The 11,861-nt window shown below is 22.7% G+C and overlaps 1 protein-coding gene across 2 annotated transcripts; it reads left to right on the top strand.

Moving 5' to 3' along the window:
- Window positions 1-259: 259 nt before the first annotated feature.
- LOC105367151 (C3 and PZP-like alpha-2-macroglobulin domain-containing protein 8) lies at window positions 260-11,838 on the top strand. Of its 2 annotated transcripts, XM_011505781.1 has the most exons (7): window positions 260-513; window positions 5,511-5,647; window positions 5,892-6,016; window positions 6,088-6,227; window positions 6,682-6,711; window positions 9,747-9,988; window positions 11,602-11,838. In XM_011505781.1, the coding sequence occupies exons 1-7, from the start codon at window positions 504-506 to the stop codon at window positions 11,827-11,829; spliced, it is 912 nt and encodes a 303-aa protein (XP_011504083.1). In that variant the 5' UTR covers window positions 260-503; the 3' UTR covers window positions 11,830-11,838. The 2 variants fall into 2 exon arrangements, with proteins under 2 accessions (XP_011504083.1, XP_011504091.1); XM_011505789.1 differs by lacking the exon at window positions 6,682-6,711 and having other exon boundaries at window positions 261-513.
- The last annotated feature ends 23 nt before the right edge of the window (window positions 11,839-11,861 follow it).

Here is an 11,861-nt window from a genome sequence, read left to right as displayed (position 1 = left end):
GTATTAAAATTATTTTTAAAAAATTATTAAAAATGACGTAAAGTGTGCAGAATAGGTAAAATAATCCATCTAATATTATTCATTATAATAAAAAGCTATTGAAACAGAAATATAGTTTTTCAGCATATGTAGATTGGAACACATTCGTTTGACTTTCGCGGCAAAACTTTGTAAGGGACCTAATAACTAAACTAGTCAGCGATATTTGCAAATACAAGGATCCACCACCATGTCGCCGCCGTCTGCTCTTTTGCACGCGGGTAGTGGTCTAAAAGCTGATTCCGCATAAGTCAGAGAAGAATGGTGAGACTCTGGCCGTCCTACTCTATTACCACGACGTTCGTGAGAAATGTAAAGCCGTGTGTCACTTGCGTCTTCTTCGTTATTCAATTCTCTTTGCAGTCCGTAGCTTGTAACTACGTTGTGTGAATCGTAATTGCGCGAAACTTGGGTTTTATCATTTCAATTGATACTAATAACAGACAGATCATTAAGGAGCGATAATGGCTATCAGTGAGTATTATTGAATTTTAAACTCGTTCAACGACAGTAACAACTTTATGCTTCTTTTTTTTCGCATTTGAAATATATGCACTATGCTGAAAAATCCTCCGATAATGATATGCTATTGCCAGTTTTTATTTCTACCATTTTCAATTTATAACACCTTGCGCTTAGTTTTTTCCTGTGTACTGTCGTCTCTCGTAAACACGATAATTATTATTGAAAATAAAAAGCACCGAACACTGCCTTAACGTATCAATAACGAACTGACCTACATATAGCTTTATTTGCTTTAACTGTTTACTAGCAGTTTTCTTTTTTAAGAATTCTTTAAATATTATATTTTATTTTGTATTTCCTGAATGTATCTGCAGCAATACTCAATATAAGCTTAGAATACTTAACATACTATTCTTAATACAAAAATTATATTTCATATGATTAACTAATTATACCAATAAAACTATTAATGCCAAATAATACAACGATTATTATAATATATTGTGATAATAACATATCGTACCATGCGATTTTTTATTATAAATCAATAGAAACGAATCACATGCATTAGATGAACGATATATATAATGATTACGTTTTCGTTAAATCGTTAAATTGTAGAAGTTCCGCAGTTTCCATTAAACTCATTAGTAATGAGATAATCAACTACTTACAAGTGAAATCAGCAGTCGTTAAATTTTAAATAATAATTACGACTATTGAGTATATTATTAATAGCATAATTGCTTAAATACATTTATTATTGAAAATTTTTTACGTTATTTAGGTAGAGACGTTATGTTTGAATATGATAAACATATATTGTATATCCAAGTATAAGAAATTATTCTATCAGGAACAATAAAGCACAAAACTTTTTAATTAAACAAATTAAGTTATCCAAAAGCAGGATTTATTATAATAAAACTTCGGAAGAAAAAGAAAATTGAAAGACATTTTGATTATATTATAGGAAGACTAAAGGACATTTTTAAAAATACAGAATCATTCGAACCAATTTCTTGTCTTTATTGCAGTATAGTACTACTTCATTGTATGAAGGATAGTCATATTGGATGTTATGTCAAAGAACCAACTTTACCACATGTTAGAACGATAGTTTTATAATTTGAATTTATTTTTCTTTTTCTAAATATAGGAATGAAGGCAAAGTAAAGTCATAATCTACACAGTTAACTGTGAAACTAAAATTCAGTTGATACATGAAAAAAATTTAATACCAATCAGATATTTCTCTATCATACTGAAATCCATATAAAGCATTCAAATTAAAAAATATTCGTTTAATGGAGGTACATTAGAAAGAGAAAAAACTCAAAAATGTATTTGATATAAGATAATATTTATTATTAGTTAACAAATTAACTAATATTCGAATATATATATATATATATATAATCATAAGATATTGAATAAATATATATATATATATATATATATATATATATATAATCATAAGATATTGAATAAAAAGAGGATACTTTAAAAATTTGCTATTTTATTTTATTTCATTGATATTGCAGTTAATCTTCAATTTAATTTGTAATAAAATGCAATGTACAAACGTTGATTAAAATAGTAGAAGATAAATATTCATTCTTTCTATAAGGTTCTATTTTTCCTATAAAAATAAAATATATTTTAGTCATAACTATATTCTATAAATTGATAAAATAATAAATATATACATTGATAGCTGAGATGGCTAGAAATATTTGAGATGATATTACGCTTTACAATTGTGATTTAAAGTTAAAATTAGTAAACAATATAATATTCTTCGAATAAACGGCTTCGTTTCAAAATATGACTCACACTGGATTGTTTTCCTTTAAGTAAATATATATTTATGTCTAAAATTTATCTAATAGATATTGATTGTATATTAGTTAAGTTAGTAACAACGAAATTTGAATTCTATTTTAGCATGTATTCTGTACAGAATATTAACTATACTATTACATATTTTAAAATACTAAATATTAAATTTAATTAATAGGAAATAAGTATAAAATTCATTTTTAATTGCGATAGAGAATCTGTGAATATAAAACAAAAAATATGTAAATGAAAAATTCCTTTTTATTACTACAATTTTATAAAAATATGAATACAAATGCATAAATATATAACATTCATAAAAATATATATTTAACTTTAAATAGTAAAAAAGGAATAGCGTAAATTATATTATTATACTTTACGAATAACTAGGTAAGTAGTTATTAAATAATTCCTAGTCTCAAATTATTAGAGAAGAATATTGTATTATTAGATGTAATAGATGAAAAGATATTGCAGTATTAGATGAAAAGAAAAAGGCGTTATTAAATATCAGCGGAAAGTAACGGATGTTCCGTCTGACAAACATCTACACACCGTTATCCAATTACTTCTTTTGTTATTCGCATGTCTTGATTTTGTAATAACAATCTTGATAATGTGGTATTTTATTTAATTAAAATTATAAACTACTATTTTTCAAATTAAATTTTTTTTATTACTAAGGAAATCTTGTTACAATCTCATAAAGTTAAAAAAACACTAATACTGTTTATGAAATTCGAATTATCCATTTTTTCGAATTTAATTTATATATTATTTTATTTTTAAATTATTTTTTATACTCGTAAACATTAACTGCCTTGTAAATCGTAACAATTAATGAATTCCATTTTTAAATACAAAAGTTTTTCTAAACCTCATAAATTTTTATTTATATAAAATATAAACAATATGGTATGTACATACTATTATATCTTTTAAAATTAATTATTTATTAGGTAAAATATATTCTATTAAGATCACTAATAACTATAAGTTATTTCAAACTATTAGTTATTTCAGTAAATTGTATTTGGTTAACATATATTTTCGATGTTATTACATCATTTAAAACGAATTATTTTTTAGAAAAATATACTTTATTGAGAACGTTAATAACCATAGGCTTTTTTAATAATTAATATTTAGTTAAGAAATACATTTGAAACCATTTAAAAGATATTTATTAAATAAATGCAGTTTATAAAAAAATAGTATTGGTATTAAATTTATGAATCGCAAATATTTGATAATTATTTAATAAGTCATAAATATTTACTATAAGTAGCATAGTACACAATTGACTAAAACTTTTTCATAATTATTTTTTTTTTTTTTTGATAATTTTGATAAGTAAGCTTTTTGATAGTTACAGTTTATATTTTCACTGTATTTCATTTATTAATTTTCGTATATAATGAGAAAAATCCAATAACAAATTTATATTCACCATTTAAATTTTAAAATGTGTTGTGCTATTTCTAATTATTATTTTCGGATTTAAAGAAATATTCTTATTTTTATAGATAATAAAATTATATCTCATTATTAAAAATGATGCGATACTATCTTGTATTTCATTTTAATATATATTTATTATTAAATTAACAAGAAAATAAAAACTTATTTAATATTTGTGATTAATTATGGATAAAAATTATTTAAATTCATAAATATGATTTTATATTTAAGAAACTAAGATTATTATTTTTCATATATTATAAACATGCATTTCAATATAGATAAATTAAAAATATATTTCTTAATTATTTAAATATCTTGCAAGAAATGTATTAATTATCTATTAATACATTAATAACGAAGAAATGTACAAAAATTTTAAAAAATTTCTCTATATATGAATTAGACGTTTAATATAATCTAGATTGAGGTAAAAATTTTTAAATTACTAATGAAACATCGAGTAGGCCTAAAGGATACGCACGTGTGTATGTTCGGAAGCACGCGCTTGCAATTTCGTGTTCATTTTGCAGACACTAGAGGAAAATTGCGTTTATAATTGGACTCGTTCATATGATGATATAATAAACCTCAAGATGTAATGTTATTTTCTCAAATTATCCATTAAATACTGGATAATCCATGCATCCTTAATTAAGTAAATAGATTTCAAATCGTCACATCATTGCAATCTTTTGTTGATTATACAGGATTAAAATATTTGATTAATTTATTAAACACTTTCATAATTGCATTATTCACTTGAATTTTTTTAATAAAATTGATGTTTGAGTCACGATTTCAATTGTAGTTTATTAATATTTTTTTACCATCTCCAATAATGTCTATAAATAAGAACTTTTATTATTATAATATTCTTTAAAATTATAAGATTTACATTATACTTTTATAAATATGCAATTATGTAGAGATTTATATAATAATGAATATTTCTTATATCAAGCATCGATCATTTGGTATTATCTTCAAAAATGATACATCAAGTAAATGATTAAATAAATTTTAAATGGTTTTAATAAATCACCATATTACCATATAGGTGATATTTTTATTAAATAAAATATTAATGACTTTCAAAATCTTTCCGCGGATAAATATATAAAGATGAATTCATACAAACTACTTAATAGTTTTTTTTATAGCGTCTAGCTCTTGTGTTAATATTGACTATTTAATATGATATATACTTTTCCAATAAAATTATTTTTATTTCAACCTATCGATCTGTTTAATACTCTGTTTTTTTTTTAATTCGGATAAATAAAAAATAATATCTCGCGATCTACATTATATAAAATTTCAATTATATTAAATCATATTAATTATTTGTCAAATTTTTAGAAATAAATTAAAATTGTAAACATGAGTATTTATATAAAAAAATTAGATTTGTAAGTACAATTTGAAATTTTCAATTATTTATAGATGTGAATTATAGATATAGATAGAAATGTATTATTAAATCTATTGTACGAAAAACAATAGATTATTTTGACTATTTGTGCATTAGTATATAATTATTCGTCAAATTATTAACTTTAGTTTTGTTCACTATTTGAACGATTTTCATAAATAGAAATTTTGTTAACCTTATTAATTTTAATTGTTGTTTATCGATATTCGTTTGTATATTGACAGTAATTGTCTTTCTTGCATTAACATACATATTCTTACCACAGCATTATCCACTGATAACAAATTGGAATACCGTTTCTATCCTGTTAACGGTAGGCAAATTCAATTCCGTATCAAGGCACCAAATGATGCTCACATAGCCTTAACTACAGGACCCAATGAAAGCGACCCCATGTGGGAGGTTCTTATATTAATTATTTTTTATTTATAAAATCAATACACTATGAAATTTTTTTGCATAATTTATAATAAAATATAAAATTTCTATGAGTAAGATAAAAGTTATATTTAAAAAAAGAAAATTTATGTTAGCTTATTACAATACGCTTTATGACAAAACTAAAATAATTTATTTTCTCAAATTTACAAATTGAAATTAAAATCATATAAACATTAAAAGTGTAATTTTAACGAATTAAATCTAGGTTTTTATCGGCGGTTGGAACAATTCAAAATCTGTTGTTCGCAAAAACAGAACGAAACCTGATGTTATCGAAGTAAACACCCCGAATATTCTGAGTGCTGATGAACTACGTGGTTTTTGGATAAGGTAAATTAATTATTTACCTTATTGTTCCATCTAGATTTATATTTTTTTATAATTTATATTGGAAATTATAGGTGGAATGATGGTGAAATCACAGTGGGAATGGAAGGAGAGCAAAGTTCTTTTCTTAGTTATACTGATCCCGAGCCCTTTGAAATTACTCACTTTGGTGTATGTACTGGTTGGGGTGCTTCTGGCGAGTGGCTAATTGAAGGTAAAGTTTAAGCAAAAGACATAGACCATATTGAATTACTGTTTATTACTTGTCAATGTGACATTTGTATTAATAACAATAATAATAGAAGAATAATTAAAATTTATTTTAATGCATTTGTTTTTAAGATCAGTAATCATTGAAAATATATTTTCATATTTACTTTTATTTATATTTAAATTCTATTTATATCTTTATAGAATACTAGTAATTGTTACATGCATATAAATTTGATTTTATGACTTATGTTATAATATTATTTTTGATGATAAAATATAAATGTTCATTAGAATGTCTTATTTTTATTTTATCAGATTTTGTCCAAATCAATTTTATTTAAACTAAATCTTAATGCAAAAATGAAAATAAATTGTCTAATTTTACTAATTCATATTGCTCTTTTATTTTTGGTATGTTTTTGGAGTGATACCTTTTATAATCTAAATATCTACAGCAAGATGTATCGCCGGTCATTATGGTGGTAGTACGTATTTAATTATAGTCAATAATTCTAACACAATCGTTTTATTTTTTATTTTTCCCGATAACATTTTAAAAATAATTTCATTTATTTAATTCATATAAATTTTTAATAGTAATAAAGCAATCCATAAAATATATTCTACATAATAGTAATTTGTAAACATAAAATAATAAACTTAATAATGACAGAAATTAAACTGAATATAATACATTAGTTTATTAAAAATATAAATTTTTATTTTGTGTTATTAATAAATAGTAAAAAAGTATATAAATTTTATAACAATATTACATGTAAATTATAATATTAATCATAAATTAGGTTATAAGGTTACTAAAAAATATCTTTTTCTAAAGAATTAAATATTTTGTATTTTCGGTGCCTATATATGTTTTATTTAAAAATGTATATCTAGTTGTTATAATATGTCTTTAAATTTTTAGAAACAATTTTTATTTAACTGAAAACAAGTTTTAGATGATAAATATTTGTAAATACATGCATTTAAACATACAATGGCTTAGCTTCAAGTAGATTACATTATAATTGATGCATATCAATTCTATTTTAAAATTATAATGTAATAATTATCATAACATTTTTCAAATTTTAATCATAAATTTTTAAATAAGTGGTTTACAATATGAAATTTCTGTCGATTTCAAAGGTTCAATTTGGAGTTGATAACGTATATTTAAATGGAATTTTTTATTTAATTCTATAATTTTTAAATTAATTTTTCGATAACAATCATTATTTTTGCACGTATAATTTAACAAATATTTAAAGGAAAGAAAACAATAATGTAATACTCTATATATTATAAAAAATAGAAAACCTAAAATATATTATAATATCTAATTTTCAATGCTATGTATATATAAAATATTCGATAATATTTTAGGCTATTTTCTATAGATTTTGTAATAACGTAACTTGCAATCTTCTCAAATATTATATTATTGAATATTCCATTAAGGAACATGCAAGATTTATTTTGTTGAATTTAGTAAATAAGAATAAAAACTAAATCATAAATATCTACTGCATGTTTGAAAAAAATAAAAACTAGCAAAGTGTGGATATCAAATATATGACCATTTTTATATTTAGGTCGTACTTGTTCATAATCAAACTAATTGCTCATTTAATGCTTAAGTTTATTTATAGCTTTACTTATACTTGAAAGTTATAAATACGGATACTAAAGCGTGAAATGTAAATCAAAGTTTGTACTATTTTGTAAACATCAGAAATGAGTTCTTTCAGCATGAAAATTTTAACATTAATATACTAATAACATTTTACAAATATTTTTGCACTGAAATGCAATTGCTTGCATGCAATTTTTTTTCTTCTATATCTAGAAATGTAAAGGAATGAGAAACAAATAATAACGATCTCTCAGTGAGTGTCCTTGAGATTTTAAAAGTAATAGTCTACGTGACAGCAAACAAATGATGAATATCGACTTGACGGATATTTTATTTTGAACCGAATAAATAAAATGATAATGATCTGTTAAATCATATCTTAGTATTGAATTATTGAATGCTTTGATTGAAATATTGCGCAAATTATATTATGAATTATGAATTGAACTATTGCGCAAATTATATATCGATTAAATAATATTAATAAATTTTAAATAAAGACATAAATTCATAACTTTGTTCTACTTTTTTAATATATTTATAGATATTTGTTCGATCGCATTATGCAGAATTTAGTTATATAGATATAGAAGTTCATATTCACATTTTCTATAATAATCTGACTCTGTCTATATATACGTAACTGGTATGTTTTCGTAATAGATTCAGGTTGTACAAGTTGAATAGAGAAAATTTGTAAATTAATATATAAATTTTTATTATATTATTTTTGTTGTTAGAATTAATTATTAAAAAAAATCAATATTACGCATATATAAGTTTAGAAATAATTCTCAATAATTGTATGTCAGAACTAGGAAGAATATTAAGAATAATCAGTTATAGTTTTCAAACTTCATAACCATTCACAGAATAATGGGATTTATTGTTGATCTTTCTTGTAATTATAAAATTAAATGTTATAAATTAAATTAAACAACTAATATAATTTAATTAATTAAATAAATAAATAATAATAACAAAATAAACCTAAAAGTTATAATTCAAATGTTAGACAATATATTTGTAAAACTTGTTTTTGTATTTTTAAAGATATTTTAAGGGTATTGTCTTTGTAAATTTATTGGTAAACATAAATTCAATGAATCATTGTAATAAATTTTTGTGATATGTAGAAACAGTTCTAAGAATTTATATTCATTATATTATCTAAAAGTTAAAAAAAATAACAATTAATTTACGAATTATGTATATTCATATCTGCTTTTCTCTTTTGATTAATCTTTTAATTTAATTTTAATGTTTTTAATACTTCAAAGGCTTGGACATATTTTCTTATATTTTAGTATATTAAAATAATTTATTTAATTCGCGTTTTTTTACTAATCAATTTAATAAAAAGATATATTATGATATGTACATAGTTTCATGTCATCAGTTTATTAATAAGTATTGCATGCAAATAAAATTTATTGAATTAATAATTCTAATTTGTTGTGCTGCTATAAATAAATTCTTAATTTTTCCGGTATTCAATTGGAGATTCTTAAAAAGATTGTTTTAATGATAAATAGGAAATGATTTTATCTATAATATTAAAAGAATAATTTCTAATATTAATAATGAAAACACTTTTATATTAGAACAAGCAACTACCCAGTGTCAAACAATTTTAATTATCAACAGAAAAAATTAATGTATGTGTTTTCTTTCTTTTGCTCCTCCTCTCTCTCTCTCTCTCTCTCTCTCTCTCTCTCTCTCTAATATTTAAAACGGAAAGTTGATTTAATGGGAATGAGACTTGCCAAATTATTCACAAGCTAACCTATAATCTCCATTAGCCTAATTAAAAAGGCCCTCTAAATCGTTTTAATGTTGAATCGTAGAGTCCCATTTATAACCAGAACTGAAAATTTGTAGATGCAACAGTGGCCGCACCAACGCCGTCGGCACCTGATGATCAGCTGAGTAGCATTATCTGGTCCGATGTGAAAGGTGGAGTGCTGCCTCCAGGTGCCGTTGTAGGTGGTGAAGACGATGAGCCCCTCTATATTGGCAGAGCCAACCATGAGGGTGCCCTCTTACCCGGTAAAGTCAAATTTAGCCACGGTGTTTGTTACGTGGCTTGGGGCGGTCTCGAGCACACGAAAACTGAATACCAGGTATCCAATATTTTTTCATCTTATTATCCCTCTATTTACTTATACTTACGTAAAATATGCTTCAACAATAAAAAACGAGTTAGTTAAATGGGCATAAAATTAAAAGTTGCTAATACATATGTATCAAAGATAATTAAAATATATATTTTCGATAAAAAATAACACTAGTGAAGTTAAATTAATTAAAAATTCATTATCATTTATTATTTTTATAGCTATTACAAAAATTAAAAATCGCAATTTATAAACTCAAATTAACATATGTAATTCTATAGACATATAATATGAGCTATTAAAAATAGGTCAAAGGTAGATTTATTATATTTAAAAATAAAAATAAATATAGAAAATTATATAATAGATTTTTTAAATTTATTTTATTTGATATCCTGATGAAAGTAATTATTTTGTAATCAACGTGAATAATTAAAACAACTAAAAATAATTTGTACAATTTATTCAAATATTCCAAATTTTTAAAAACATGCATGTATTGATTTAAAAATAGTTTTAAAATTTGAGATTAATAAAGATCAATAATTTTTTCCAACAATTAAATGTTATTTATTTTCAAATACAAAAACTAATTTAATTTGTTACTCTACACTCAAAATATTAATTTTATAAAGAAATTATCACGAATAAAGAAGATAATGAATGAAATCATAGGATTATGTTTATAATAATTATGATGTCGATAGTAAATATTTATTGAATTTATCTTTATAAAAACAAAATATAAATTAAATAAATTAAACTTTAAATGATATTAATAAAACCATATGTGAATCAATTTTTACTTTTAGAATTTTTAATTTATAAAAATAATATTTTTGCTATATTATACTTAATTAAATACACAAAAATTATTGCAAATAGATTTTAACGATAAAATAATAATCATTCTAATTATAAAATGTTAATTTAATATTCATTAAATATTTTATTATTTTATTTATTCTATTATTTTTGAAAAATTAAAAGTAAATAAATTAAATATATTAAATTTGATATTAAACATAATATAATATTTTTGCTAAACTTCATGTCAATCTTTCATTTTTTATTTTTAAAACACATTTTAACAGAAGAAATACAAGCTTATGTGAACAGCAGATTTTTTAAAAAAATGTAAAATATGAAATTTATGAAGTAAAATAATGTGATGTGTTTGTATCTTTCTAGTTTTCGAAATTCTACAAGATTATTTAATTTTGTCACTCCGAAACTCACTTATATTCTTAGTCGAAAAACATAAAACTGTATAAATACACAATAAGAATATACCTTAATATTATTATTGAGGTACAATTAATGACTATAATAGAATATATCAATGAATTAAAAAGTAATATATAATTATTATAATGAAATAAAAACAAATATTTTAGAATAAATATCTGTTTCTATCAATCTGTTTACCATTCATAACTTATACCAGTCTGATCAAAGTTTATTTGATTATTATAAAATACACACTTATAATACAAATAGTAGAAAACATTTTTTAATTCACATATAAAAAAATAGAAAGACTTTGGAGCCTATTTAATGTCTTTATTATTATTTAACAAGTTTAATTTTAAGTAATGTCCTTTTTTTAAATTTTTCAGGTATTGTGCAATTGCAGCCCTATGTGGATGCCAGTAAGTGGCAACAACATTCCACCAAACGCCTTACCTGCAGGTCAAACCGAAGATGGGGAGCCACTCTTTGTTGGCCGTATCAATCATCAGAATACACTGACTCTTGGAAAGGTCCATCCATCCCATGGATGTCTGTACATCCCATTCGGAGGTGAAGAAATTCCCTTTAACGATTACGAGATACTCATCAATTAGATACGTCTCCCAAATATTACATGTAATAATGT

Source organism: Ceratosolen solmsi, unplaced genomic scaffold (assembly GCF_000503995.2).
Source record: "Ceratosolen solmsi marchali unplaced genomic scaffold, CerSol_1.0 scaffold7, whole genome shotgun sequence".
NCBI classification, from domain to species: domain Eukaryota; kingdom Metazoa; phylum Arthropoda; class Insecta; order Hymenoptera; family Agaonidae; genus Ceratosolen; species Ceratosolen solmsi.
The sequence above is the reverse complement of the archived record's forward strand: the minus strand, read 5'-3'. Positions and strand labels throughout refer to the sequence as shown.

What these genes read in the sequence shown, in the direction of transcription:
- LOC105367151 (XM_011505781.1), top strand. An exon ending in AAAGCGACCCCATGTGGGAG is followed by an intron (nt 5,648 to 5,891) that starts GTTCTTATATTA and finishes AATTAAATCTAG; the next exon opens with GTTTTTATCGGCGGTTGGAA. An exon ending in CTACGTGGTTTTTGGATAAG is followed by an intron (nt 6,017 to 6,087) that starts GTAAATTAATTA and finishes TGGAAATTATAG; the next exon opens with GTGGAATGATGGTGAAATCA.